This window comes from Hipposideros armiger, unplaced genomic scaffold (genome assembly GCF_001890085.2).
Source record: "Hipposideros armiger isolate ML-2016 unplaced genomic scaffold, ASM189008v1 scaffold_67, whole genome shotgun sequence".
Classification (NCBI taxonomy): Eukaryota; Metazoa; Chordata; class Mammalia; order Chiroptera; family Hipposideridae; genus Hipposideros; species Hipposideros armiger.
The window spans coordinates 4,233,492-4,260,227 of record NW_017731417.1 but is presented as its reverse complement, the minus strand read 5'-3'; the positions used below and the strand labels follow the sequence as shown (position 1 = coordinate 4,260,227).

The window sequence follows — 26,736 nt, the reverse complement described above, 5'->3', positions numbered from 1 at the left end:
CTGCAGAAGCTCTGGAGTTGCAGGGAAGACTGGAGGGCTCTGTGGAGCTTCGCGAAGGAGCAGGAACCCCAGGCTTAAAGATTTTCATGCATGGATCCAATGCAGTGACCCAACTGGGTCTTTGCAGGGGACCTTCCTTTTTCTTCTGTTATGTTCTCAGAGGTGTTTATCATAGCTCTGTGCACACACTAGGTACACAAAAGACCCCTATTTAACACATGAACGCATAGGCTTAACCAAATGCATTTCTAAATCAAGTAATGGGTATTATCCAGGTGACATGCTTTGAGAACATGATGGGATAGGATGGCAGAAAAGTGCTTAAGGACATATGTGTGTTCTCTTCTTGGCCATTTGCCTTTGTGGATTTCTGGGGAGCAGGCTAGCTATGCCCCCTCCAAAGAGGCCTGTATCTCCTAGTGGTACCCATCAGGGAGGTGCCTCCATCGTCTTGGATATAACTCAGGGATGCTATCAACTGCTCCCAGCCAGACAAGCAAGCAGCTGGCACCTCTGGTGGCTCCAGGGCTCTGCAGAGATGTAGGTGACATTCTTTGGCATATGTCTGTGTTACAGATGTGGATGAGTGCGCAACAGATTCCCACCAATGCAACCCTACCCAGATTTGCATCAACACCGAAGGAGGATATACCTGTTCCTGCACCGACGGCTATTGGCTTCTGGAAGGCCAGTGCTTAGGTAAGAGCTCTCTGGGGCCCGCAGGGACTCTGGGAAGTTAATGGTTGCCTGGGGTATTGTGAAATGTGGGCATCGCTGGGTGGGTTTTTCTTTGGGTTAGGGGAGGTACAAGCCTATTGAGCTTACATGTATCACCACCTTTGAAAATCAGTTATCACCATCATTATCAGAATTTTTTAATGTATCTTTGAAGGGTTCATGTTTGGTTTTACCTACACCTTCTTCCTGTCTTCAGGAAGTTTATATCCAAGGCAGGAAATGATAGAGCTGAGGGTTATGCTGTCCTAGTTAGAATTCCTGCTAACAGAACACTTTACTTAGGGACAGAAAAATTCCAAGTCTCTAGTAGATTCTGAGCTAACACCATCTCCCAATACCCCACTGTATTCACCCCCGTGCCCACCCCACTAGCTAGTCTTTCTTTTGACTGCTAAGGAGTCAGTGGTCACCAATTGAGAATTTTGTTCCTTGCAGTTGGCATGTACTATATGATCTCTCTGTTTATTTTTACTGGAGGGTTATTTTCCTTTCTTTCCCTCTAGTTTTCGGTCTAGCCAAGTTGAATGAATTCATAGCAATCTCTAGCTGTCATTTCAATTTCTATTTCTAGGGTGTGATTTCTATGCTGTTTTCTTGGAAAAGCCCTGCCAGTTTAAATTCTCTAAGACACTGTTCTATTGCTTGCGAGTCAGTCCTGGAGGAGCCGAGAAACAAATCCAAACAACATCATGGAAACAAAAAAGAAAGGTTCTTTTTTCCAAGTTTCCCTTGATGGAGACTGAGTTTAGGTCGGCTCTCGAGAGCCCTGTCTGCAGCCTCCTCGGGGCCTGATAAGCCAGCCTTCACTTGGCATGGTTCTCCTTTCCAGGCGTGCACCAAAGAGCAGGCTGCATGTGGCATTTGTGTATATGGTGGTCGCTGAGCGTTTTAACCAACCTCAGCTATTATGGAAAATTTGATGCCACTGCTTTGAACATAAGCAGAGCATTGTGAGTTACTTGTACGGGAACTTAATATGTAGAATTTCAGAGCTGGAAAGGATGTTAGATATTATGTCATTCAACTTTTATAGAGTTGGAAACTGAGACTCAAAGAGAAGGGATATTTTGGACAAAGGGAATTGAGTCTAAAATCTGTCTCCTGGTTCTCAGTCGTATTTTTTCCACCACAAGGGGGTGCTAGAGGGGATTAGGTGCCCGGGACACACAGACTGGTTTATACCTTACAGAACTGTATGGCCAGCCACTGGGATGTTCCTCTACCTGGGAGGGTGGTTCTCATCCACAGAGCTTGAAGCTCTGGGAGGGAAGCTTCTGGAGGCCTAGTGTGGTGCCACGTGTACAGACTGCTCACACTTTGCATCCGAAATGAAGACCTTTCCTAATTGTGGCTGAACTCATGCCATCTCCTGGGCAAACTCCTCTTTCTCTTTCAAAACGCAAGTTCCATAGCCGTCTGTGACCCCCTCTGTGCATCTTTGGAGGTGCTGCTTTCACAGAAAAATAAGGGGCTGGAGGCTGCCTTTCCTCACGGTACCCCTAGGGAGAGGATGCCCTCTCCTGCTGCCTCCCTGTCCTTGGTGATATGCCCAGCTGCACCCTGGGAAGAGGTCAGGACCATCAGCTGCACAAGTCAGAGTGCTTTCTAAGCAGGAGGTACATCGCGCTCAGTGGGCAGTGGGGTGGGCCAGGTTAGAAGGAGCTGGGACTCAGAGATAAAGCAATCGCAATGGCAGGGCACAGCCTCTGAGGAAGGTTGAACAATAGGTAAGGTGGAGGTGGGGTCCTTGCTGGCAGCAGGTGGTAGGAACCAGGCACAGAGTCTGAGGTTCTGAGCTGGACTCCAGAGCCTCGGATGGACCCTGGTTCTAAAGGAACGAGGGTACCAGGGATGGAATGTGGTTAGTTAGGAGGAGGTGAGGATGAGGTAAGAACAAGTTACAATTACAGTTACAACTACAGCTATAACCAGTTAGATCAATTGGTCACAACAGGTGCTTGTATAGGTGAGGATTCTGTCTCCACCTATATATAGGCTTCATTCAAGACATCCTGTCCCACAGGAGTAAATTCTCCAGCCCATCGGCTCATCAACTTGGGGGTTGGGAAGAACTTCCCCAGTGACATCAGGCTCCCTATTGACTAGTATATGTCAGCAGGGAGGCCATATTGCCCAGCTCTGCTAAAAGGATCCATTCATCCTCAGAGCTGCTTGCTCAGGAAAGGCCAGCCATGGCTTGCAGGAGGTATGTTTATCCAGAGTTTTATGTCTGCTCTGGTGCAAGGAGGAACTCCAAGGCGAACTCCAGAGTCCTTGTATTACTGGCTTCATGGGTCTCCAGACTGTCGTGCTACCCAGCTCATCCTGGCCACATGCCCTTGTTCCTGACACCTGCACAAAGTCGTTGTCAGTGGAGCTGGCGTGGGACCTATCAGAGCAAGCCTGTGGATTCCCCTTACACTTTCAGCTAACTTGTCTTTTCCCTGGGCATTGAAATATTTATATAAAATCTTAGTGATAGGTTGGCTGGTAAAGGAATGCGCACAGTTAAGCAAGTTAAGAAAGTTTAAGAAAGTCTATTTAATTAAGAGCGAGTCTATCGGGCTGAGCAAAGATGGCTACAGCCCGGGCTGCACGTCTAAAGGAGACCTGCAGCCCCGAGGGAGGGGGTGAGGAGAGTTATATAGGGTGGTGCTGACACAGTAGCATTGTTTGAACAGAAAGTGTTGACTGCCTGTACGAGGGTAGCTGGCTTGGGGCATTATCTGTTATCGCAAGCTGATTTCTGTCTGCAGGTGCAGGCCTACAGACATTTTGTTGTTTTCTTGCAGACATGTCTCTGTCTGTAAGTCAAGGTCTCTGAGACCTAACATTCAGAGACCTGACATTAAGTCAAAGTCTCTAACATTTAGAGACCTAACACTTAGCGTTGACTCTTAATGTTGGAGAAAATCTTAGACACCGTCTTGCCCGACACCCCTCTTTCCGCAGAAATTTCTTCTACAACTTTCAGGATAGGTTCAGGTGTTCACGGGACTGAGATGGGTTGGGAGGATTATAGGGAGATTGAGCCTTGAGAACCAGAGGGTATCACCATCCCTGACACTTAGTAGGTACTGTCCTCCTGTTAGCTCCCCTTTGCTTCCCTTCATGGTCTCTCTCCATAATAGGCAACAATGATGCTGGGGGTGGCATCAGTGAGCGAGGAGAAATGTCTCACCTTGCTTGCGTTTCTGTTTCCAGACATTGATGAATGTCGCTATGGCTATTGCCAGCAGCTGTGTGCGAATGTTCCTGGATCCTATTCCTGTACATGCAACCCTGGTTTTACCCTCAACGAGGATGGAAGGTCTTGCCAAGGTATGTGACATGAGCGATAACTTGAACATGATGTGAAACACTAGATGCTGTCGTCTTCAGAGTCTGACAGTTTATGTTGGTGGGAAACACTGTTTTTGAAGTGTTTTCCCGCCCATCGTCACTGCCCGTTCATCCCCATTGCTTACAGAAACCTGAGACCTGGACTGAGGAAACATGTCAAAAAGTGCTCTGAGGATTGCTGAGATTAGAACCACAGAGGTCCATCAGCTGCGTGTTATGGATTCGTGGCTTTGCTTCTCTGTCTGCTTTCCAGAAGGAGCCGTGCCGGCTTTCGTGGCTAATCAGAAATTTTCTTGCGTAGCCTGTAGCCTAAGTTCAATTCCTGGGGCCCAAAGAGGGGTGGTCAGAAAGAACTCCTGACCCTTGATGAATTGCAAAATAAACATGGCTACTCTAAGCAGGGGTTTCACGGGCAATTTTGATGCCTCTTGTTACAGTTTTCCCTTCAGCCTGTGCCAGGTGGACCTGTGACCTAGCAAAGAGTCTGGTGGTGGCGGTAACTTCCTCTACACTCAGCAGTTCCCCACAAACACAGAATGAAACAAAGGCATTTTCTGGTTTTCACATGATCACTTCAAATACTGATAAGTAAGAAAAACAAGCTACATGCCTATTGTGGTTTCCAGCTGAAGGTTTCTTCTGTTCAGGAAGTGAATTGGGGGACTTATTAAGACTCAAGGAATCAGTGCAAGTCTTGCCCAGCCCCCGCCTTCCAATTCCCGCCCCCCCTCAGCCCCCCGCCTGGGCGTCTGGTCCCTGGCAGCTGCTCGGACCAGGGGGGAGGCACTGCGGGAGACTCAGAATGAGGTCTTTGTCTGGGGCCCGCCACCAGGTTCCGCAGGGCCCATTTCCTTGTCACACCATTCGAGGTCTGGCTGGCCGGCTCCTGGCCAGCTAGTTGGAGGATATTATGTCTCCATTAGTTTAATCGTATCTAAATCACTGGGTAAACAGGAAGGCATCAGCCTTAAAGAGTTTGATCCTGGATTCTTTGCAAGTCTCTCCTCCAAAGCTGGTTCTGCTAATTGTTCCAAGAAGTCTCGACTGTGTTCCTCTCGCCAGGAGAAGTCATTTTCTTCTGAGAGCAGAGGCCGGGCTGGGAGGTTGAGGGAGCTGATAGAGCAGGGGCCCTTCCTTTCCACTGGAGCAGGGAGTGGGCGCCTGGCTCCCTTGCTGCGGTGATAAGCGGCTTAGGGCTGATGCAGGCTTTTCCGTGCCAAGGCCGGGGAGTGGAGGTGCCAGCCCAGGTTTTCCCCCAGAGGCTGTTGGTGTACCCAACACCTCCTGAGGAACAGCCAGGCACAGCAGAGCCAAAAAGTCCCATGTGTCCTTGAGGCCTCTCAGGGACAGGCCTGTGACAAGGAGCAGATAATACACCTGGCAAGGCCAAGTCCAGCAGCGGGCATAGCACCTAGGCCTGGATATGGGCACTCGGCCACTGGGATGTTGCATCAGCTAGCTGGCGTGACATGGGATGCTCTGAACTCTATCGAGCCTCTGTAATCCTAACAGCTTGTGGGAGGAGGGTGCTTTACACTCTTCCAAACATTTTCATGTCTGCTCGTTTCACTGAATCCCAACAATGGCCTTATGGGGTAAGCAGGGCTGGTGTTTGTGGCCCTGCTTCACAGACGAGGAAATCATGCCTCAGAAAGGTTAAGCAACTTGGCCAGAGTCATGCAGCTAGGTCAGGGCTTGGCAAACTTTTGAGACGGAAGAGCCAATCCTGTCCCTCACAACAATTTAAAAATTATTCGAGAGCCATGAATATATTTTTACAAATAAGGACAATTTAAAAACCTTTAAAAAATTTTATAAATGAAACTATGATAGTTTTATTTTCATTTTCAATTTTACTTCAGAGCCACATGTATGTACCTAAACAGCCGCATGTGGCTCGCAAGCCGCAGTTTGCCGACCCCTGCCTGAGCTAGGTGGTTGAGAGTAGAATCAAGGGTCTGGCCTTTCTGTCCAGCAAATTGCATTGGGGTGTAGTCTGCTCCCATGAGACTCAGAAGGGCACTTGGGCATGTGCAGATCTCATGACTGGCAAGCAAGGGCAGCCAGCGTACCAGGGGGCAGAATCCTGTGGGTCCTGCTGCTCTACAGACACAGCTGAGAGCCAAGAGAGAGCAGGACGCAAGCTCATTCATCTCCGTGTGGCTAGCGTTGGGCCGGAAGCCAAGGATGCCAGCCCTAATATTCACTGGTGCCATCCTGCCTGAACCTGCACTCCACAGCCTGGCACCATGCCATTTTCCTGGCCTCCCAGGTGGAGAGCCTCCAAACTCCCGTGGAAACCAGGGGAGACGGAGATCTCGCTGGGCCCTCTCTGCATAGCTGTCCGGTGTGTTGTTTTTTTTCTGATATCTCCGAAGAGGCCAGGAAGCAGGAACTGTGTGGGCATGGGATTAGCCCTCATCTTTAAGAAAAGTTTCTCATGCTGCTCACCAGGAAGGCTTTTAATTCTGAAAACACTCCCATCTCTATTCAGAGTCCTAAGAGGTTTACCTGGACTTCGGGAGGGAATAGAAATTCTCTCTGCTGGAACTTTGGCCATTGGTACAAGGGGCATGGTCAGCCAATGCTAGTAGAAGGGGGTTCCATCCTTCCTCCCCGCCATCCCGATGAGCTGTGCAGAATGAATCTTGGGTTTTATGGGAAGGCCCCTGATTCATGTTTCAGTTCCAACTATGCTCAGGTTAGTTTGGGGAATTAAGTACATCTCTCAACCTTAAAATAAGTGTAAGCATCTCGTTAATATATAATTGATATACAATGAACTTCACTGTTTAAGGTACATGATTTTATGAACTTCAACATATGTATTCCCCTATGAAAACATCACACACTCAAGATAGTGAATATCCCATTGTTCCTCACAGTTTCCCTGTACTCTCCTTACCCTATTCAACTTGTAACATGGGGCAGTGGTCCGGAAGCAAGGTTGTTGTAAGGATTCAGTGAGTGTGAGATTCTTTTATAAGCAGTGATGTTATTTATGCATAATTGTCTTAGCTCAGACTGCCAATGACAAAATGCCATAGACTGGGTGGCTTAAACAACAGAAATGTATTTTTCTCATAATTCTGGAGGTTAGAAGTCCAAGATCAGGATGTCAGCATGGTCAGGTGCTTGTGAGGACTCTCTTTCTGGCTTGTAGACAGCCGCCTTCTCTTCCGTATCCTCACATGGCAGAAGCAGCACGAGCAAGCTCTCTGGTGTCTCTTTTTATAAGGGCACTAATCCCATTATGAGGGACCCACCCTTAGGACCTCCTTTAACCTTAATTACTTCCCAAGACCCCATCTCCAAATACCATCACACTGAGGGTTAGGACTTCAACATGAATTTGGGGAGTGGGGGCGCAATTCAGTCCATAGTAATAATACATAGAGCTATCAGTAGACTTGTCATAATTATTTATTTGTTTGCCTGAAATGTCAAGTTATTGGGACTGAGAGAAGAGCTAATTGGGGCTGCAAAGACAGGAAAAGGCAGATGATGCCTAGAAATTCTGTTGGTGAGCCTTGGAGAGTAGACTTCCTAGGTGGTGTATATGTGTATACATGTATATGATATGTGTACATGCTGTTTTCATCCTTCCCACCTTTTGAGCCCAGAGGGACATATGGATGGAGCCCCTGGTTCTTCAGTGAACACTTTTGGGGTCTGACTTCTTGATCTTATAGGTCCTAGACGGAGATCCTTGGTCCCTGCAGATACGGTCTCCCAGTGGTAGCAGACTTTGTTGCTGGTTCATTTTTTTCTGCCTAGTTAATGTGGATGTTTTGCTGTGGGAATGGTCAGTGATTGCTTTTGCTTTCCACAGATGTGAACGAGTGTGCAACTGAGAACCCGTGCGTGCAAACATGTGTCAACACCTATGGTTCTTTCATCTGCCGCTGTGACCCAGGATATGAACTTGAGGATGATGGAGTTCGTTGCAGTGGTAATGGGCTTTAGCATTGGAGATTTCCAACCTGTACTAGAGGCACAGTGTTGGGGGTGGAGGACAAGGGCTTCCTTCACAGGTGTTTCCTCTCATTTCCCAGAAACATCTCTAGTTTGGGACATTTCCCAGGGCAGTGGTCACAACCACACAAAACAGAGATGAGTCACTTCTTGAAAGGTAGAGTGGTGTCCCACCTCCCTTGTCATTTTACCCCAAATGCAAAACCCAGGGGAGCAATCTGTTAGGGTCTGAGATGGGGGGAAGAGGGAAAAGAGGCACCCAATTTTGCATGTTGAGTTATCTGTCCTCACTCAGCACTGACTCAAATCCTGGGGATAGCACAGATAGTGCTTATAGGGGTAAGTGACCCAGGAATAACAGCATATCTCATAGGGTAGGGTTGGGAGGGGTGTGTGTGAAACGGATGAGATCATGTATGTAAGCACAAATACTCTGGGAACTTCTAAAATCTCTACAAATGCTCAGTGCCTGGCACATGGTGAGCATGCTGTAAATAGTTCTCGAGTCAATGAATGTGTGATTACATTGTGAATGAATGAAATCTTAATTTGGTGTGAGAACGTAGATGTGATGGCTTAGTTGACCTTTTAGAAATCCTTCCAACCCCAAGAAGCTATGATTCTCTGCCCATGCTAGATTGTGGACTCTAATTTTCTTACTCATCCTTGTAATAAGAAACTGGTAAACTCTTGTAAATTCTTTGAAAAGGGCTAGCATCTTACTCATATTTCTGAGCATCGTGCACAGAGCCATACACAGGTCTTTCTTTTATTCTTCCTTCTTTTCTTCCTTTCTCTGTTTGTTTGTTTGTTTGTTTGTTTTGTAAATGTAAACTCCCTCCTGTCTACTTCTGGCACCATCAGCAGTTGTAAATGAGCACAGCCTGAATTAATGATGCGTCATTGTGTTTTTTTCAAAATAAGTGGACCATGCCCTAGGATGTGAAAATCTTTTTGTCCTGCATGGTGGAAAGTTTCCTGATCCTGGGTTTCATTGTAACAGAAACTGACCCAGGTCATGAATGGGACTGTGTGATAACTCCACTTAGGACTGGAGCGTTCTAGGGCCAGTTCTCTGAAACAAATGAGCACCTCTTCCTAGGGCCAGGGAAGCCAGAGACACAAGTGGGCAGTTACAGAGAGCCTTACACCGATTAAATGTCGGTCCCAGAAACAGTAATAAAATACCCTTGGGCCTGAAAAGCTACTTTCTTCCTAGATTTCAGTCCCCCCTATGGCACTCCTTGGGGAACCCGGGCCAAGGAACTAATTGGTGGAAAGCGTAGCATTCAGAGATGGGATCATTCGTTTCTCCAGAATTTCCTGCACATCCACTGAGCTTTACTGATCATCCGCAGAGGCTGTCTGGTGGAGTGAGTGACTCTGGAGCCAGACAGAGTGGAGTTCAAATCTTAGCTCTACTGTTTAGTGCCTTCCCTGGTCAAGTCACTTCCTGAGCCTCAGTTAAAAAACAAATACTCTCATAGGGTGGTCACAAAGATTCAATAAGTTGGTGTACGTCAGTGTCATTATAGGTTGATTTCTCTTCTTCTAAACGTAAGTGTAAGAGACCTTTGGCTCTTTAAGCAGTTTCCATCCTTGGTGGTCTGGCAGGATGTCCAGTTGACTCACTTTACCCAAAACTGCCAACATGTACCGTGATGCCCACTTTCCTTAAACTTAGAGTGACCCCTGGCCACTGAGGGCTTTAGGGTTGGTCTCAGATAGCAGCGGGATGCAGAGAGTTGGTTTCCTGTCCTCTCCTACTTCCCCTCTCTCTGCTAATCATTTCCCCCAGGGAATGGTACCCTTACTGTGTTATGGCAGCTGGTAGGGCTCCCCCATGCAGCCCCAGACCCTACCTAGCCGTGTGCCCTTGTCCTTCAGGGATTTCTAAGCCGAGCCAGTCCCAATAACCGTGGTGAGTTTTCACATGGATGACTGAAAATGGCCTCATGTGTGCTCCTTGTCAGAACCTGGGCTTGTATTTCAGCTCTTTGGTCTGGGGATTGCAGACCTTACGATAAACTGAGTGTGTCTGTTAGGGTCCCTTCCTGCCCAGCGGTAGGTGGAGATGGCTGCTACCCTCTCCATCTGCACTGGAGCTCATCCTGCTCAGGGGACTCCCCCAGCCTCAGGAGTCCCCACACTCACCGAGTTTAAGTCCTGAGTATGATTGACTCAGGGAGACAGCACACGCTGTGTTTAATGAGCTTAGGATCTGGAGGCTGGAGTCCTGGCTTTACTGGTTCCCCGTTCTCTGCGAATTTCATCAAGTTACCAAACCTCTGTAAGCCTCATTTTTTCCTCTGTCAAATGTGCTAGTAATAGCACCTCCTTCACAGGGCTGAGGTGAGGATTAAATCAGATGGGGCAGGTAAAGCATTTAACCCAGTGCTTGGTACATAGCAAGCTCTCAGGAACTGCTAGGTTTTACTACTGCTTCTACTGAAGGTATGGACGGAGTCCACAAACAACAGAAATAAATGAGGACACTCTTTGTTATGATGAGCTGGGGCCAGAGACCGGACTCTACAAGGGGCTCCCGGGGGAGTGGGAGGGGGCATGACAGAAGCAGATCTCACTGAGCATGCTTTAGCTTGCAAGCCAGCATCCCAGTTTGCTGGCTCATGACCCATCACCTGAAGCCCCCAGGGAGAGATGGGAAGGAGTTTTTCCTTTTTGTATATGAAAGGCGTCAGCCATGTAACACCCGGAATTATCCGGTGGGGAGGAGCCTCCTCACTTGCTGACACCCTCTCTGGGTGACTCCAGTCTGTGAGCTAGAGAGCAGTCCGAGGACATGTCACATGGGGAAACTAGTGAAAGCAAGTTTTCGGGAAACAACAAATGAAAGAAAAACATGTTTTCTTTGGCATGCTTATTGAATGAGGCTTAAATGGAGGCTCTGTTGCCAAGCTCCGTGTGTGATGAAGAGTTGGCTTTTCCGCCTTCTTCTGCGTCAACTGCCACAGCCTATGGTTCAGGAGCTGCCCCTTCGTGTCCCCACCTCTGTAGCCAGAGTGGCCCCGCTCCAGGTTGCCATGGCCCAGGGCCCTCCTGCGGCAGCCAGGCCACTGAAGGACGATATGCTCACCCATCGATGCCACTCTGGAATTTTCTCTTTCAGGGAGGTTTTTGTACATAATGAAGTTTTCATATATTGGACAACCCCTGGCCTTTTGGGTATGTCCCTTTTAGTTGTGATTTTAGGAGTAATGTTTTTCAACTTTGGGGTGATTAGTAAAGTTTGCCCTTTCAGAAGACCAGGACCAGCAAATGTGTTTTTTGGGTCCTGGGGAAGAGCTCTGCACCCAGAAAACTCCAGCAGGCAAACAAATCTCACCTCCAGAGACAGAGGTCAGCTACAGGGGCAGAATGAGTCAGTGATGACTAGATAATGTAGCTGTGCAAGAGGCAGAGGGTGTTGGAAGCTCAAAGCAGACAGGTTTTATCTCCCCGTAGGAAAGAATTTTCTAACAATTAGAGCTGTCCAAATATCAGTGGGCTTCCTCAGTAGGCAGTGAGCTCCCCATCATCAGAAGTATTTAAGAAGTGAATTGGCAACTTCTTAGCAGTAGAGCCATCACATGTGTCAGGAGAGTGTGGGAGCTGCAGTAGATGACCACTGAGCTCTCGTATCCAGGCAGTCTGTGATTATAAACAGCAGGTGTAACTTGTCACCCCCAGATATGGATGAGTGCAGCTTCTCTGAGTTCCTCTGCCAACATGAGTGTGTGAACCAGCCTGGCACATATTTCTGCTCCTGTCCCCCTGGCTACATCCTGCTGGATGACAACCGAAGCTGCCAGGGTAAGGCCGTTCAAAGGGGCCTCGCTGAGGGAGGTGTGAGGTGGGGCTGGCTCAGGATGTCTTCATCTGGGGAATCCTGTGTGACTTTGGGAGGGTGACAGAGGTGAGAGCGTGAGTGGGTGTGGGTGGCTCCCAGAGTGGCAGGTTCTGGGCTGGTGCCTTCCTGCCCTGTGATATATTCTTTAGCCCCAGAAAGGACATAACCACTGTCACTTCTGTAAATGAACTCCACAGATACAGGTGGCACCCTCTAAGATCTGGTCCTGCCTTCCCAGGCAGATCTCTGTGGGCCCTTCCAGGACTGCTGCTGACCCAACCAGGACTTTTTGTCCTGGACCAACCACAGTCCAGGCTTTCTCACCGTCCCTGGAGGGCACCCTGGTAATCTTTTTTCTACTGACTTCCTAGAGAATGGATGCCAGGGAGACCTCACACCCATCTGACTATCCTCACAGTCAGGACCCCAGGCTGTGTGACAGGGGTGGGTCTTGTTCAAATCAGCTGCTTGGCCGAGTTTCCAGCCCCATGTTCCACCCACTGGGGCCATTGGGGGAGGCTGGTAGCTGAGCGATTGACCCATTTTCAGCCTCCTTGAACCTGCCTTATCCCAACACCAAGCAAGAGTTCTCCACAGCAGTGCCAAGCAATAGAAATATAATGTGAGCTACATACGTGAGCCACTTATGTAATTTAAAATTTTGTAGTACTCACATGAAAAGAGTAAAAAGAGACAGGTAAAATTAATGTTAAGACTATATTTTATTTAATACAACAGATCCAAAATAGTATTCCAACATGTACTCAGTGTAAAAATTATTGATAAGATACTTTACATTCTTTTTTTTTTTTTGTACTAAGCCCTTGAAATCTAGTATGCATCTTCCACTGACAGCACATCTCAGTTGGGACTGTCCACATTTCAAGGGCTCAGTAGCCACATGTGGCCAGTGCCATATTGGAAAATGCAGCTATATAATAAAACGCAGGCAGCCCCCACCCCTGCCCCCACCCACGTGGCCCGGGGCCGACACCTTGGAAGTACTGCCCTCCTTCAGTCTCTAGTCTACCCTGCATTTCAGACATCAACGAGTGTGAGCACAGAAACCACACGTGCACCCTGCAGCAGACTTGCTACAATGTGCAAGGGGGCTTCAAGTGCATCGACCCCATCCGCTGTGAGGAGCCCTATCTGCGGATCAGCGATAAGTAAGTCATGGCTTCTCCTTGGCAAATGGGAGTGTGGGGGAGGGGCCGGGTTCAGGCTGCCAGTGTGGTGTAAAGGAAAGCACACCTGTCAGGGAATGGGGAGACCTGGCCTGCCGCCACACACACGGACGCGCGCGCACACACACACACACACACGCACACACACACTTCTCTGTCGCTTCCCCACTCATGCCAGAGCTATACGAAGATTCTCTAGAGCTAACCAAGAGGAGAGGCAGCATTCACAAACCTCTTTTTCCCTTTGATGACTTTGTTCTGGATATCCAGAGCTGGGCTCCTCAGGTGTCTTGTGCATAGGAGCCACCTGGCGGTCTTGTTAGAGAGCAGATTTTGACTCAGTGGGCTTGAGGTGGCCTGAGACCCTGCCTTCCTGACAAGCTCCCAGGTGAAACGGATGCTGCCAGGCTCCCTGGATCACACTGAGCAGTGAGGGGCTGGAGAGGTGGCTGGAGAGTCCGCCGTACCCGAGGTTGCTTCGCTTGCTCTAATCAGGTTGCCCATGTGATAATGTTCAGTGTTTTACTAAATCACATGATGGCAAATATTAGCGTTGAGGAGAGAATTAAAGTGAAGATGACCTCTGCAAGCTGGCAGCAATAGGACCGTGTTTTTTCTGTGCCCGGCCTGCGAAGAGTTCCTTCTCCTTCTCTTTTAGTCCCTATTTAACCACTTCAATTCCTCCTCAGTCCACACACACACACACACACACACACACACACATACACACATACACACACACACACACACACACATATGCACACACACACACGTGCATGTACATCTTCTGCCCTCCTCTCTACGAGTCACACGTTTACAACCCTGAGCAACGCCCAGTCCTGGCACTGGGATGAATCGGACACGCCCATCACGTCTTCTAGGAATGCAGCATCTAAGAGGAATTCATAGCTTACCAGTGTGCTGGTAAAAAAACTGATCAAAAACTGGCAAAAGAAAACAAAGCAGGGACAGGCAGGTCTTCTAGAGATGTCGTTGCTTGCTGTTGCGAGCTGTGCTTCTAAGGAGCTCTTTAGAACAGGGTTCTTTGATTTCTGATTCCAGGGCCCTTTGGGGCAGGGCACAGCTTCAGTCTTCTCTTACCGGCTTCCATGCCTGGTTCTATCTGGGTTTCTCCAGGCTGCCCCTGCCTGAGCTGGCAGCACTGAGCTGGTGTTACTGGTGAGGTCACGGGCAGGCCGCTAAAATGCTCGGTGACTGCTGCCTGCAGGCCCCATTCCAGCCTGACTCCAGCCGCCCTCTTCCAGCTCATTTCCTTGTTCAGGTGTCTTGCACTCTTGCCAACCTGAACAAGGCATGCTCTCTCTCACTTCTCCCCATACCCCAGAATGTCCAGCCCCCGCCTTTTGTGCACACATTTCCTGTCAGATGGAAACCATCCCTTTCGTTGACACGTAGACAGACCTGCCCCATCTTTTAGAGCTCGGCTCCAATGCCACCTCTCTCAGCTGTTTGTGATCCTCTTCAGCTAGGAGCTATCATTCCCTCCTCCCAACTTCTTTTAGGAAACAATTCTATGTGACACATGACATTTTAGTGTGGCCATTCGGCACCAGGGACATTTGACTTGGCAAGTTTGATGCAGCCTTAAAAACAAAACTAAAAATTCTTTTATACATTCATTTAGGTGTTAGTCCAGTTCCTGTTATGTGCCGGACACTGTGCTAGGTGCTGTGGGTTTTGCTCTTATGCTAGTAGTGGAGGAGAAAGACATTCAGTATATTGTCCCATAAATGAATATACAATCATAGATTCTGACAGGTGCTGTGAACAGGAAGAACAGAAATTTAGAAAATGAAAGAGTAGGCTGGACCTGGTCTAGACGGGGGAGCCCGAAAGGCCCTCTGAGGAAATGACATTTGGGCTGGAATGGGAAGGTGAGTCGATGCTAACGTAGCAGAGAGTGGACGAGCAGAGGGAACAGCATGTGCAAAGGCTACAAGGCAGGAGGGACCTTGATGTCTTCAGGTCACAGAAAGTAGCCCGAGTTGCTGCAGTGAGTGAAGTGGAGAGTGACCTAGGAGGAGGTTAGAGAAATTGGCAGACCCCAGACCCCACGGAGCCTCAGAGGTGAAAGTGGGTGTTTAGTTTTTAGTCAAGTGGCAGTAGGTGGCCGCTGGGGATTGAGACATAATCTGATTTATGTTTGACAAAGCACTCTGGCTGCCAGGTAATGGATTGGAGGGGATGAGACCCATTAGGAGGCCATCACCGAGGCCCAGGTGAGACAGTGAGGCAGTGCAGTGGCAATGGAGATGGTAAGAAGTAGTTGGGTTTGGGCTATATTTTGGAAGTAGAACCAATGGGTTTTGAAGATAGATTGGGAGTTATGGGAGAGTGACAGAAACATGGTGAGGATGATTTTCAGTTCAGGTCATCAAGGCATATATCAACAGATGTCCTCATCCTATTGTGAACTCTGACCCCTAGGGGGAGTCTAGGGATGAGATGAGAGATGAGAGGTGGTTAGGGATAAATGAAGGGGTGCCTGTAACAGTTATTCCTTGGTAATAGGGGTCAATGATATTGTATTAGGACAATGCTATTACCAGTGTTTCAAATTAACTGCTTTGTATTAGAGATATTTGTCTCTATGATTTGCTTCTCCTATTAGAAGCTGATGGTCAGGATCTTATTTATAATTGCAATTAAAGTGTCTTAATGTCACATCTTATACATAGCGAATTCTGAGCTCTTATTTATTGCATGAAAAGATTAAATTACGTTCCACGCAGACTGGTATAAGTGCAATAGAGAATGTAAAAGGACCACCAAAACCTGTCAATCTAATGTAATTTCTCACTTTTTTTATTTTAATTGGGGAACAGTGTGTTTTTCCAGGACCCATCAGCTCCAAGTTAAGTAGTTGTTTCAATGTAGTTGTGGAGGGTGCAGCTCAGTGGCCCATGCGGGGATCAAACTGGCAACCTTGGTGTTATGAGCACTGCGCTCTAACCAACTGAGCTAACCGGCCACCCTGAATTTCTCACTTTAAAAAAATTTGTTTTTCATTATAAAAATAAGAAATAAAATTTCTTAATGGGTATGTATGTCTGGGGAAGTGAAAGGCTATGCAACCAGCAGCACATTCCCACGGACTAAATACAGGACAAATGTGAAGCGCATCAGAGAATGTTCCAGTATTCTGAGAACCAGACATCTAAGATTTATACTCTGATAACAAGGTTATCTGATTGGCCAGAATAGGCCATTCTCTAGGAAACAGAGCTCACCTACATGCTGGAGAGAATTTCAATGAGAGACAGGAGCAGAGAGAGTCTACAGTTAGAGCGTTGGGATGATAAACATGGGGTGGCCTCCTTTGCAGCATTTTAAGTGAGGAAGTGGGTACAACCAGTATCTGGAAAGGCTTTGCCACTTTCTCACACGACTTCCCTTTTCAACAGCCGCTGTATGTGTCCTGCTGAGAATCCTGGCTGCAGAGACCAGCCCTTCACCATCTTGTACCGGGATATGGACGTGGTGTCAGGACGCTCTGTTCCTTCTGACATCTTCCAAATGCAAGCAACCACCCGCTACCCTGGGGCCTATTACATTTTCCAGATCAAGTCTGGGAATGAAGGCAGAGAATTCTACATGCGGGTAAGAGGGAGCGGCAAGCAACGGTCGCCAACGTCAGCAGTGCGTTGTGTTGTCCAGCCTGGCACATGCTTCTAGAAACTGGCCAGAGTGCAGCTAGGAGGGGCCGCTGTGACCAGAGGAGAGTGGACGGAGGAGGGCGTCAGGGCTTCCAGGTTCTGGTTCCTGTCACTTTCTGTGTGGCCTTGCGGAAGCTGCTGCTCCTCTGTGCCCATGAGAAGCTAGGCCAAGATGTCATCCGTGGGCTCTTTCCGCCTACCGTTCTATGGAAGGAGCATTCACACATCCATTTATCTACCCACACACTTGATAAGTATTTATTAAGGACCCACCATACACTTGTAGAAACTCAGAATACAGCAGTGAACAAAACATCCCAACCCCCTCTCCTCATGGTACCTACATTGCAGTGAAAGTAAAGGCACGCCTCACAGAAGTGGGCTCTACCTGCATTGCCCCACACAGCAGCCACTGTGCTCTTTACATGTTAACGAAATTAAATGGCAATAAAATTAGAAATTAGGTTCTTCCATGGCACTGGGCATATTTCAGGGCTCAACAGCCTCACGCGGCTACTGTGTTAGCTCAGATAGAGAACCCTTCTGTCATCGTAGGAAGTTTGATTGGATAGCACTGGCTTATCCATATCAGGAAAAAAAGTTTAGAGTACACACCCTAAAATATATTTGCTTGTTTGTAAATGACAGGCTTGTAATACTGTATCATTTATATTATTGGGCTTCATCTCCTGCAAACCTCTGGGGTGATGACATCTCTTTAGAGAGACCACTGGCTCAGAGTGATGTTTTTCACATTTCAGTGTGAATTTGGGCACTGGTCCGAAAAGTGGATTCCAGAACCTCATCTCCAGAGAATTTGGAATCATCTGAATTATCCAGAATAATTCAGAATGTGGTGGCGGAGTCCTAGTGTATCAGTTTCCTGTGGCTGCTGTAACAAATTACCACCAACTGGGTGGCTGAAGACAACAGAAATTTATTCTCACACAGTTCTGGAAGCCAACAGTCAGAAATCACTGAAATCAGTGTGTTGGCAGAGCTGTATTCCCTCGTGAGGCTCCAGGGGAGACTCACTTCCTTCTCTCCTCTAGCTTCTGGTGGCTGCCAGCGTTTCTTGACCTGTGGCCACATTACTCCACTCTTTGCCTGCATGGTCACGTTGCCTCCTCCTCTCTGTGTACGTCACATCTCCTTGTCTCTTATAATGACACTTGCGAATGGCTTTAGGTCCCACTCAGATAATCCAGGATAATCTCTCTGTGTCAAGATCTTTAACTTACCCATACCCGCAAAGTTCCCTTTTCTTTATAAAGTAACATTCACAGGTTCCAGGGTTTAGGACCTGGTATCTTTGGGGGCCATTCTTCAGCCCACTTCGCCCAGGAATCTGCATTTCTAATGAATACAGCATACAGTCCTCCCAGGTAACTGTGGGGAACAACCCACAGAAAGATGTAGGCCATAAAAGTGTACCCACTTTTAATGGAGATGGACCAAGGGCCTGCAAAAGGAAGCATATCTGAGTTCTCTGTCCCTCCTTTCCTAATCTCCTGGCAGAATCTCCTGTTTCTTGCCTCGGGGGCTGGGACTGTCTGAAAACATAGAGGTCTCAGAAGCAGCGGTTAGCAAAGGTCCCAGGGGCTGGTATCGTGCCTGTATCCTGACTAATAATATGTTTTTGGCAAGACGCTAACAAGGTCAGGTCACATGTGATAACAGGGCTTGAGGAGCCAACATCTGTAGACCAGTGTAGCAGGGTCAAGGGCTTTGCAAGAAGATTAAATGAGTCGAGGAGAGAGGAGCTTCTGCAAGATGAAAAAGATGGAGCTGTGTCTATGTCCGTCCTTTTCCCCAAACCCATGAACAACAGCTGTCCGGCAGAAACACATCTGTGAGCTTCTATGGGCTTGCTCTCCGTGGGAACATAAGCCTAGCCCACTGGTATTCACCAATCTCGCCTCTCTCATCTGTATAGACACAGTGGGGCCCAAACAGAGGGCACAAAGATGCCTCTCCTGGGGGATTTAAAGTACCATCACTTAAGAGCACCTGCCTTCATTTTTTCCCCCCAGCAGAAGGTGGCTTTGTCTAGGCAAGATTTCACCCCCCAGGACACCATCCACTAAAATCCCCCTAGACCCAAATGTTTTCGCTTGTAAGAGGTACCCAGTGATGGTGGGGGAGGAAGATTATCCTACAGATGGAGCAACAGGAGGAAGGGCTCTTCCTGGAAGCTTCCTCTAGTGCCTGGATTGTCATAGCAACAACAGGACCCTTGAAACTCACAAAGCTGAGCTGTAGTTGGCTTGCGCCTTCTCTCAGGGCATTGAGAAGGGCCCTAATGCTTTAGTGTTTATTCAGAGGAGGATGTCAGCATAGGGAGGGGATCTAGGCCGGCCCTGAGAAAGGCTGAAGGGAGTTAGGGATGGGGAGCTGGCTCCTGGCTGGGAAGATAAGCCCTGTACCTGGGGAGAGAAAACAGCCTGGGTATGGAAGCCCTGGAGAGCCACAGGGCCTGGGGGCAGGAAGATAGACGTTGGCCAGACAAGGCAGGGCTTCCACACTCCAAAGTTGCAGTGCCTTCCTCAGGAAGCCGTCCATAGTCATTCTTTTTAAATTAAAAAAAAAAATTTTTTTTTAATTTTAATTTTTTACATGATTTTATTTTTACATATTTATTGGAGAAAAGTGAGAATATGTAGATAAACTAAAAAGTTATAGTACAGTCGTGCTAATGTGGGCTCTGAAGCCAGGCCAACCTGCTCCATTTGCGGTCTGCCACTTGCCGACCGGACCGTGTCACCTTGGGCCCCTTGGGCATCTTACCTAACCTCTCTCAGCTTCTACTTCCTCATCTGTAAAGGGGGTAATAACTGTATTTACTTTAGGATTAGATGAGATCATCTGCTTAGCACAGTGCCTAGGACACAGAGTGACTGTTTTTATCAAACAACTGGGATTTGGCAAGGCTGAGACATTCAGTAACTTGCTTTTCCTCACCCTGCTGGCTCGAACCTGTGCATACCTGAGCGACAGACATCTCAGGTCGACCCCACAGGATTCACAGGCACTTTCAGTTACTGTGGAATTGTCTCATTCTCCCGTATCATAAGTCAGAGCTAGTTTAAGTGCAAACTTCAATCCCTCAGTCTCTCATTCAGTGTAAAGCACCGCCTCCCGCCCCGCCCCCGCCCCCGCTCCCGCGGCCACACACACCCATTCACAGGCACTTTCAGTTACTGTGGAATTGTCTCATTCTCCCGTATCATAAGTCGGAGCTAGTTTAANATTGGAGAAAAGTGAGAATATGTAGATAAACTAAAAAGTTATAGTACAGTCGTGCTAATGTGGGCTCTGAAGCCAGGCCAACCTGCTCCATTTGCAGTCTACCACTTGCCGACCGTGTCACCGTGGGCACCTTGGGCATCTTACCTAACCTCTCTCAGCTTCTACTTCCTCATCTGTAAAGGGGGTAATAACTGTATTTACTTTAGGATTAGATGAGATCATCTACTTAGCACAGTGCCTAGGACACAGAGTGACTGTTTTTATCAAACAACTGGGATTTGGCAAGGCTGAGACATTCAGTAACTTGCTTTTTCTCACCCTGCTGGCTTGAACCTGTGCACACCTGAGTGACAGACATCTCAGGTCGACCCCACAGGATTCACAGGCACTTTCAGTTACTGTGGAATTGTCTCATTCTCCCGTATCATAAGTCGGAGCTAGTTTAAGTGCAAACTTCAATCCCTCAGTCTCTCATTCAGTGTAAAGCACCGCCTCCCGCCCCGCCCCCGCCCCGCTCCCGCGGCCACACACACCCACTCAGAGGCGGGGTGCTGGGGGGTGGGGGGGGGGTGGCCTCTGTACCACCTGCCTCTTTCAGTGCTGCCGCTGGCTCCTCCTCCAGGGGTGGACGGTGCAGATGATTGAAGGGCAGAGGTTAGGGGGACCCGGGTCTCCCTTGACTGCTGCCATTGTAAGCTGGCATTGGTGTTCTCTCTGGGGCAGAGACACAAATGCTCTTGCTGTCACTGGGTTCTTTGGAGGTTTCCCTGAGGACTGAGCACTGACTGTTCCCTGTGTGGGTAATACAGCCTCTAGTCAGCCACTTGGCACCGCAAACCCCTTTGCCCCTCTTTCTGATGCTATGTCCCACAGGGACTTTCCGGGGACGGGGGTTGCCTCACTCTGGCAGGCAGACCTTATTTACACGAGGGCCTTGAGGACATCAGTCACCAGCCACTCTGCAGCCACCTCTCCTCATTGTGGTGTGGGGCAGCTCTGAGGTTCTCTACTCTAGACTTCTCCAGGAGAGAGTCAGGGGACCCACATCTCTGAACAGTTCTCTTGAAACCCTCACTTGCTTGAGGTGGGGGCTGGTAAGTGTGTTGAATACACGTATACAGGCTGCAGGTGGTGAGAGAGTGAGAGAAGCCGATCTGGCTCGGGACCACGGCTTTGCAAGTTCTGTATCACAGCAACAGAAACTACAAATCCTTCACCTTGCTCAACAGGTGCCAGGCACAGTGCCAAGTGCTTTGCATCTCGCTTCTCATCTTCACAGCAATCCTATGTATAGGGCCTGCTTGACCACCCAGTTTTACAGATGAGAGCGTTGAGGCACAGAGAGGCTAAGTAACTTGCCTAAGATCTCACAGCTAGGAAGCACCAGAGCAGGATTCGAACCCAGGCAGTCTGGCAACAAAAATCTATGTATGCTTTTATATTTCTCTTTAGGATGTGGGGTATTTCCACCCACTCTTCTAGCTTTGGGGTCTCAGCAGAAATTGAGATAACAAGAAAAGTCTACTTTAACATCTAGTAACAATATAAAGTGTTCAGTGAGTATCAGGTATTATTGTGTTGATGGTGTTTCTGCTGCTACTGCTGCTGCTACTGTTAGGAGGTTGTGATCTCCTGGGCCCTGGAGAAGTTGGCAGTGCTGCCCAAGGGACTGGAGCGTCATGTGGGAGGTGCAGCTTGATGGCCGTTGAGCCTCTCCCCTGAGATCCACTGATTGTATTACAAGTACTTGGGAAGAGCTTCATCTGACCCAGGAGACAAGCCACACACACACACACACACACACACACACACACACACACACACGCATGCATGTGCATACATACACATGCACACACACCACATACATACCCACTTATGCAAGTGCACACATACACATGCACACACACCACACATGCACACATACCCATGTGCACCTACATACACACACGAGCACACATGCTCTTTTCACAAGTGCTGTTTTGTAGTCTGTCACTCTGAGCCCTACACAGAGGGGACTGGTGATTGGCCAGGTGATGCAGGGATAAAATTTGGGCCAGAGGAGGGAGTACAGTCATGGGGTTTGGACTGTGCCAAAGTGTGCTTGGTCCGTGACACACATGGATCGGGTGGCAGGGCCAAGGGAAGCTGACTTGCCGTGGCCTGGCTGCTTGCCACGCGTCAGACAGTGCTATCCCACAGTTGATTCAGAACAAACCCAAGCTTGTGTGGGATCAAGGCCAAAAAGACATACGTCGGTGGGCTGTTTGCAACCTACTTCCACTGTGGTCAACTCCACGGGCTTCGGTTACTAATTCCTTCTTCTGTCACAGCATTAATTCAGCACCACTATGTATGCGGCTTTGAGTCAGGCACTGAGAGCTCAGGAACAAACAGGATGTAGCCGCTGCCCTTGAGGAACGCACACTCAAGGGGGGAAGGGACAACCAACCTGGCAAACATTTACAATGCAAAGTGGTGATTCTCAGGTAGAGTAAGTGCTGTGGAACGTCAGGAAAGTGAGAGGTACTGAGACCTCATCATAGAGCGTGGCGGTCGGAGCATGATTTTTGGAGGTAGACAATCTGTGTCATGTGATTGTTTTGTGATCTTAAGTAGTGTACTTAACCTACTTATGTGGTAGTGTTACGGGGATTAAATAAGAGATGTACGAAAGGTGGTAGCCAAATGCCTGGTATCAACCATCAACACCATCACCACCACCATCACCACCACCACCACCATCACCATCATCACCACCACCACCACCACCACCACCACCACCATCATCATCATCATCACCATCACCACCATCACCACCACCACCGTCACCATCCCCACCACCACCATCATCACCACCACCATCATCATTTTGCACCAATGACCACCAAGTCCACCAATGACCAAACTCTCTGTGGGAGCTATTTCATTAATTCCCTGACTCTGCTCTAAAAGCCTAGTGAGGAGTGGCTGTGGCTGTCTTCAGCTCCTCTGACACGCCTTTCTCAGGCTGCTGCAGATCTGAGTTAGGTGAAGATCGGACTCGCTGACCTCTAAGGTTACTTCCAAATGCAAGAGGCAATGATTTCTCATGCTCTGGAGACTTTTACCAGGAAAGCCCAAAGGAACAACTTGGAAGTTTCTAGTAGTTCCATTTCTCCCTCCGAGGCTCTGTGGCTGTCCCTACTGAAGGCTGCCCACAGCTCAGGGTTCTCAAAGCTTGGCCTTTGTTCATGTAAACAGTAAAAGCTGGTGAGATATTTGCATATGTAAATGCCATGAGCATTTCCCTGTGTGGCTATACCCTCCGGAGTCCTGGCCTGGGGCTCCCAAGATTTTGCAAGCGTTGACAAGGAAGTCTGAGCGATCCTCTGCGTGAGCAGGTGCCAAGAGTGCTGATGCTGACGGGAACAGAGAGAGCTGATGCCAAGAGGAAATTGCATCAGCAGACAGAAGAAGTCTCAGTACCTGGCTGGCGCCTGTCTGCCAGCCCCACCTTTGACATACCTGTGGCAGCTTGTGGGGATGTCTGGAACTTTATAGGGAGCCCTCCCTCTGTGGAGACATAAAACACCTGGTGCAGCCAAGTTTCTCGATTTTGCAGAGCTTCTTGCTTTCAGTTTTTTGGGCACAGCGCTGGGCTCTGCAGCTTGCAGGAAATGATTGTCCAGCATATCCCTGTTCCCTCACACTGTTTCCTCTCCAGGGGCCCACTATCTGGTCATTGCACTGAACCCCAAGCATCTCTCCTTACCAGCAATTCTAGGGAGAGGAAGTAAACACACCTCAGTCTCCTCTGATCATTGTTATGCAGTGAAATAGGCGTGGGGTTTGCCGTAGGACAGAAACACCTGAATGAAACCCATTGGCTCTGCCCCTGACGAGCTGGGTGACCCTAAGCAATTACTTAACCTCACTGGGCCTCAGTTTGCTTATTTATAAAATGGGGAAATAATGAGATACCTTTAGTAGGGCAGTCAGGATTCCCATTCTGGGTCCTGTGCTTTTAGACTAGCATCTCTCAATCATCAATGCACCCATGAATCCCCTGGGGATTGTGTTAAACAGCAGGCTCAGTAGGTCTGGGGGGTGGGGCTGAGATCCTGCATTTCTAACAAGCTCCCTGATGATACTGATGGATGCTGCTGGCCCAGGGACCGCACATTGAGTAGCAAGTCCTTTTAGAGTTTTCATGAGAATTAAATAAACGCATGTACATAAAAGTGTCCAGAAGAGGCCTCACGCATACTGGGTGCGTAGTTGATATCAGTCTGCTCTCCCCACCTCCTCAGAAGTTTTAGAAAAAGAGTCAGTGGAGGAGAAAAGTTCACATGGAATTATTAGGACCACAGCGATAGGGTCACAGAGGGGCAAAGCTGGAGGTGACTACAGTGTCCAGACAGGAGCCTCAGCTGGGGCTGCAAATCAGAACCACCTGGAGGCCCGTAAACAAATTATGCTTCCCTGAGAAATTCTCTAAAAGCCACTGAGGCAGAAAATCTTGGAATGGGTCCCGGGAATTGTTAGTTAAAAAAAAGTGTCTGAAGTGCTTTAGCGGCTGTTTACTTGGGAACCACTGATCTGGTATAAACCCTCATTGTAGAGAGGAGGCCTTGAGAGGTGAAGTGACAACCTTAAGTCATGCAGTTAGTTCCATCAATTATTCGTTCTTTCATTCAAGACATATTTACTGAGCACCTACTGTGTGCCCGGCACAATGCTGGGTTTTAGGGGATTCACTGGTGACAAAGCTGACCCTCATCTTAGCTCTATGGAGCTCATGGTCTGGTGGGGACCTAGACATCAGACAGGGACCAAGTAAATAGTGTGGACGATGACACACGGTAATGAATACTTACCATCCTGTGCAAAGTAGCAGGTATAGTGGCAAAGGGTCACGGGGTGGGGGGCAACTTAGATTGAGGAAAGCAGGGAAGTCTCCTCTGAGGAAGTGCCGTTTCCAGGTGAGACCTGAAGAGTTAGCAGGAAAGAGCCAGGTGGAGCATGGGCAAAGCCGGGAAGAGTGGCATCTAGGGGATGTCATTATGACTGCAGTGGGCAAGGGGGAGCACCCTGATTGAGGCTGCAGAGGCAGGCTGCAGCCAGACCACCTGGGTGGGACTTCTGCTATGGGGACCCTGTGAGGGGTCATGTGGCCACATCTCCTGACAGACAGCTGACTGCTTTCCTCACCTTCTGTGCTGTTGCTCCACAGCTTCCAGGGCCACGTTTACCCTGCTCCTTTAGGTCGGTCAGGCCTTCTCTAACAAGTGTCCTTGGTTTTGTCCACAGCAAACGGGCCCCATCAGTGCCACCCTGGTGATGACGCGCCCCATCAAAGGGCCCCGGGACATAGAGCTGGACTTGGAAATGATCACTGTCAACACCGTCATCAACTTCAGAGGCAGTTCCGTGATCCGACTGAGGATACATGTGTCGCAGTACCCTTTCTGAGCCCGGGGCCTGAGCCTCTGACACCGCCTCTCAGCTGCACCAAGGGACAGGGGAAGAGAAGAAATGAGAGGGAGAATGAGAGCGAGAGAGACGTTACGACGCCTTTCCTGCTGAACGTTTCCCGAGGAGCCGGCCCCAGTGTCCTGACCCAGCCCGTATTATTGTAGACCTGCCACTATGAAGGACACGCCTCCCCCAGTTTCTACAATGCAGTTATCAAAAAGCATTATCATTGGCATCCTGACCTGAGATTGACAATGATTTCTCAAGGCCTTCAGTGTATTTTCCTATTTTTTTTCCAAAGAAAATAGATTTGGTTTGCTGGGGTCTGAGTCCATGTTCCAAGACTGTGAACAGCTTCCTCTCACCTCTTCCATGCCTTCTGTCTCTCGCTGATGGCTGCTTTGCAGAGGCCCACAGGGCTCGTGGGGACGCCGTGTGTAGCTAGTTTGCTTCTTGTATGTACAGAGAAGGCTATGGAAAGAAACCACTGTAGGATCTAAGGGTTTTTAAAGAGTCTATTTCAAAACCACATCTGGTATGTTCAGCCACAAAAGAACTTTTTGTTGTGAAATTTGTATACCTGTTTAATCCTTTCTTGTTCATTTTGAGTTTTTTAAAAAAATAAGTGGTAGAATTCCTTCAAAAGGCCTTCAGACACATGTTATGTTCTGTCTTCCCAAACCCAGTCTTCTCTAATTTTAGCCCCGTGTTTTCTTTGAGGACCCCATAATCATGCTTTCTTTGGAATTTTTTTACCCAACTGGGTTGGAAGGCAGACGTCTCCAAACTGATTAAATATTTGAAGAGAGTTTGTGTTTGGTTCATTTTGACATCCCAGATGATTCAGCATTTGGGGTTGGTTCTACTTCTCTTTAAACCTGTTTATTGTGTACTGGCTTGAAAAGCTCTTGGATAGCTTGATCACCATTTATAACTCAGGCACATGACGGGGAGGGGCGGGCAGAAATGGGGTGGGGAGGTTAGGAAGAAGCATCAACCCTGAATCCTATTTCACTGGATTAGAAAACAACCAGCAGTGCCTCTGTCATGTGGATAATTTACAAGAACTCTTCCAGAACAGGAATGTATTCAAGTTCCTTTAAATCAGTGGTCTTCAACCCTGACTGCATAGTCAGGCAACTAGTACAGCTTTTAAGAAAAGACGGATTTCCTGGGCGTCGCCCCTAGAGACTCTGATAGAGTCGGCCTTAGGTAGGGCCTAGGCATCAGGAATTTTTAAAAACACTAACAAATAGCTGCAGTT

The 26,736-nt window shown here is 48.4% G+C and overlaps 1 protein-coding gene across 3 annotated transcripts in view; it reads left to right on the top strand.

The window, feature by feature from the left end:
* FBLN5 (fibulin 5) overlaps positions 1-26,280 on the top strand; it is a 73,861-nt gene extending 47,581 nt beyond the window's left edge. For all 3 annotated transcript variants that reach the window (XM_019642283.1, XM_019642284.1, XM_019642282.1), the window contains 7 exons: positions 577-699; positions 3,943-4,059; positions 7,913-8,032; positions 11,746-11,868; positions 12,948-13,074; positions 16,518-16,713; positions 25,308-26,280. In XM_019642283.1, the coding sequence (XP_019497828.1) occupies positions 577-699; positions 3,943-4,059; positions 7,913-8,032; positions 11,746-11,868; positions 12,948-13,074; positions 16,518-16,713; positions 25,308-25,469 (968 nt within the window). In that variant the 3' untranslated portion in view covers positions 25,470-26,280. The remainder of the gene's footprint in view (positions 1-576; positions 700-3,942; positions 4,060-7,912; positions 8,033-11,745; positions 11,869-12,947; positions 13,075-16,517; positions 16,714-25,307) is intronic.
* The last annotated feature ends 456 nt before the right edge of the window (positions 26,281-26,736 follow it).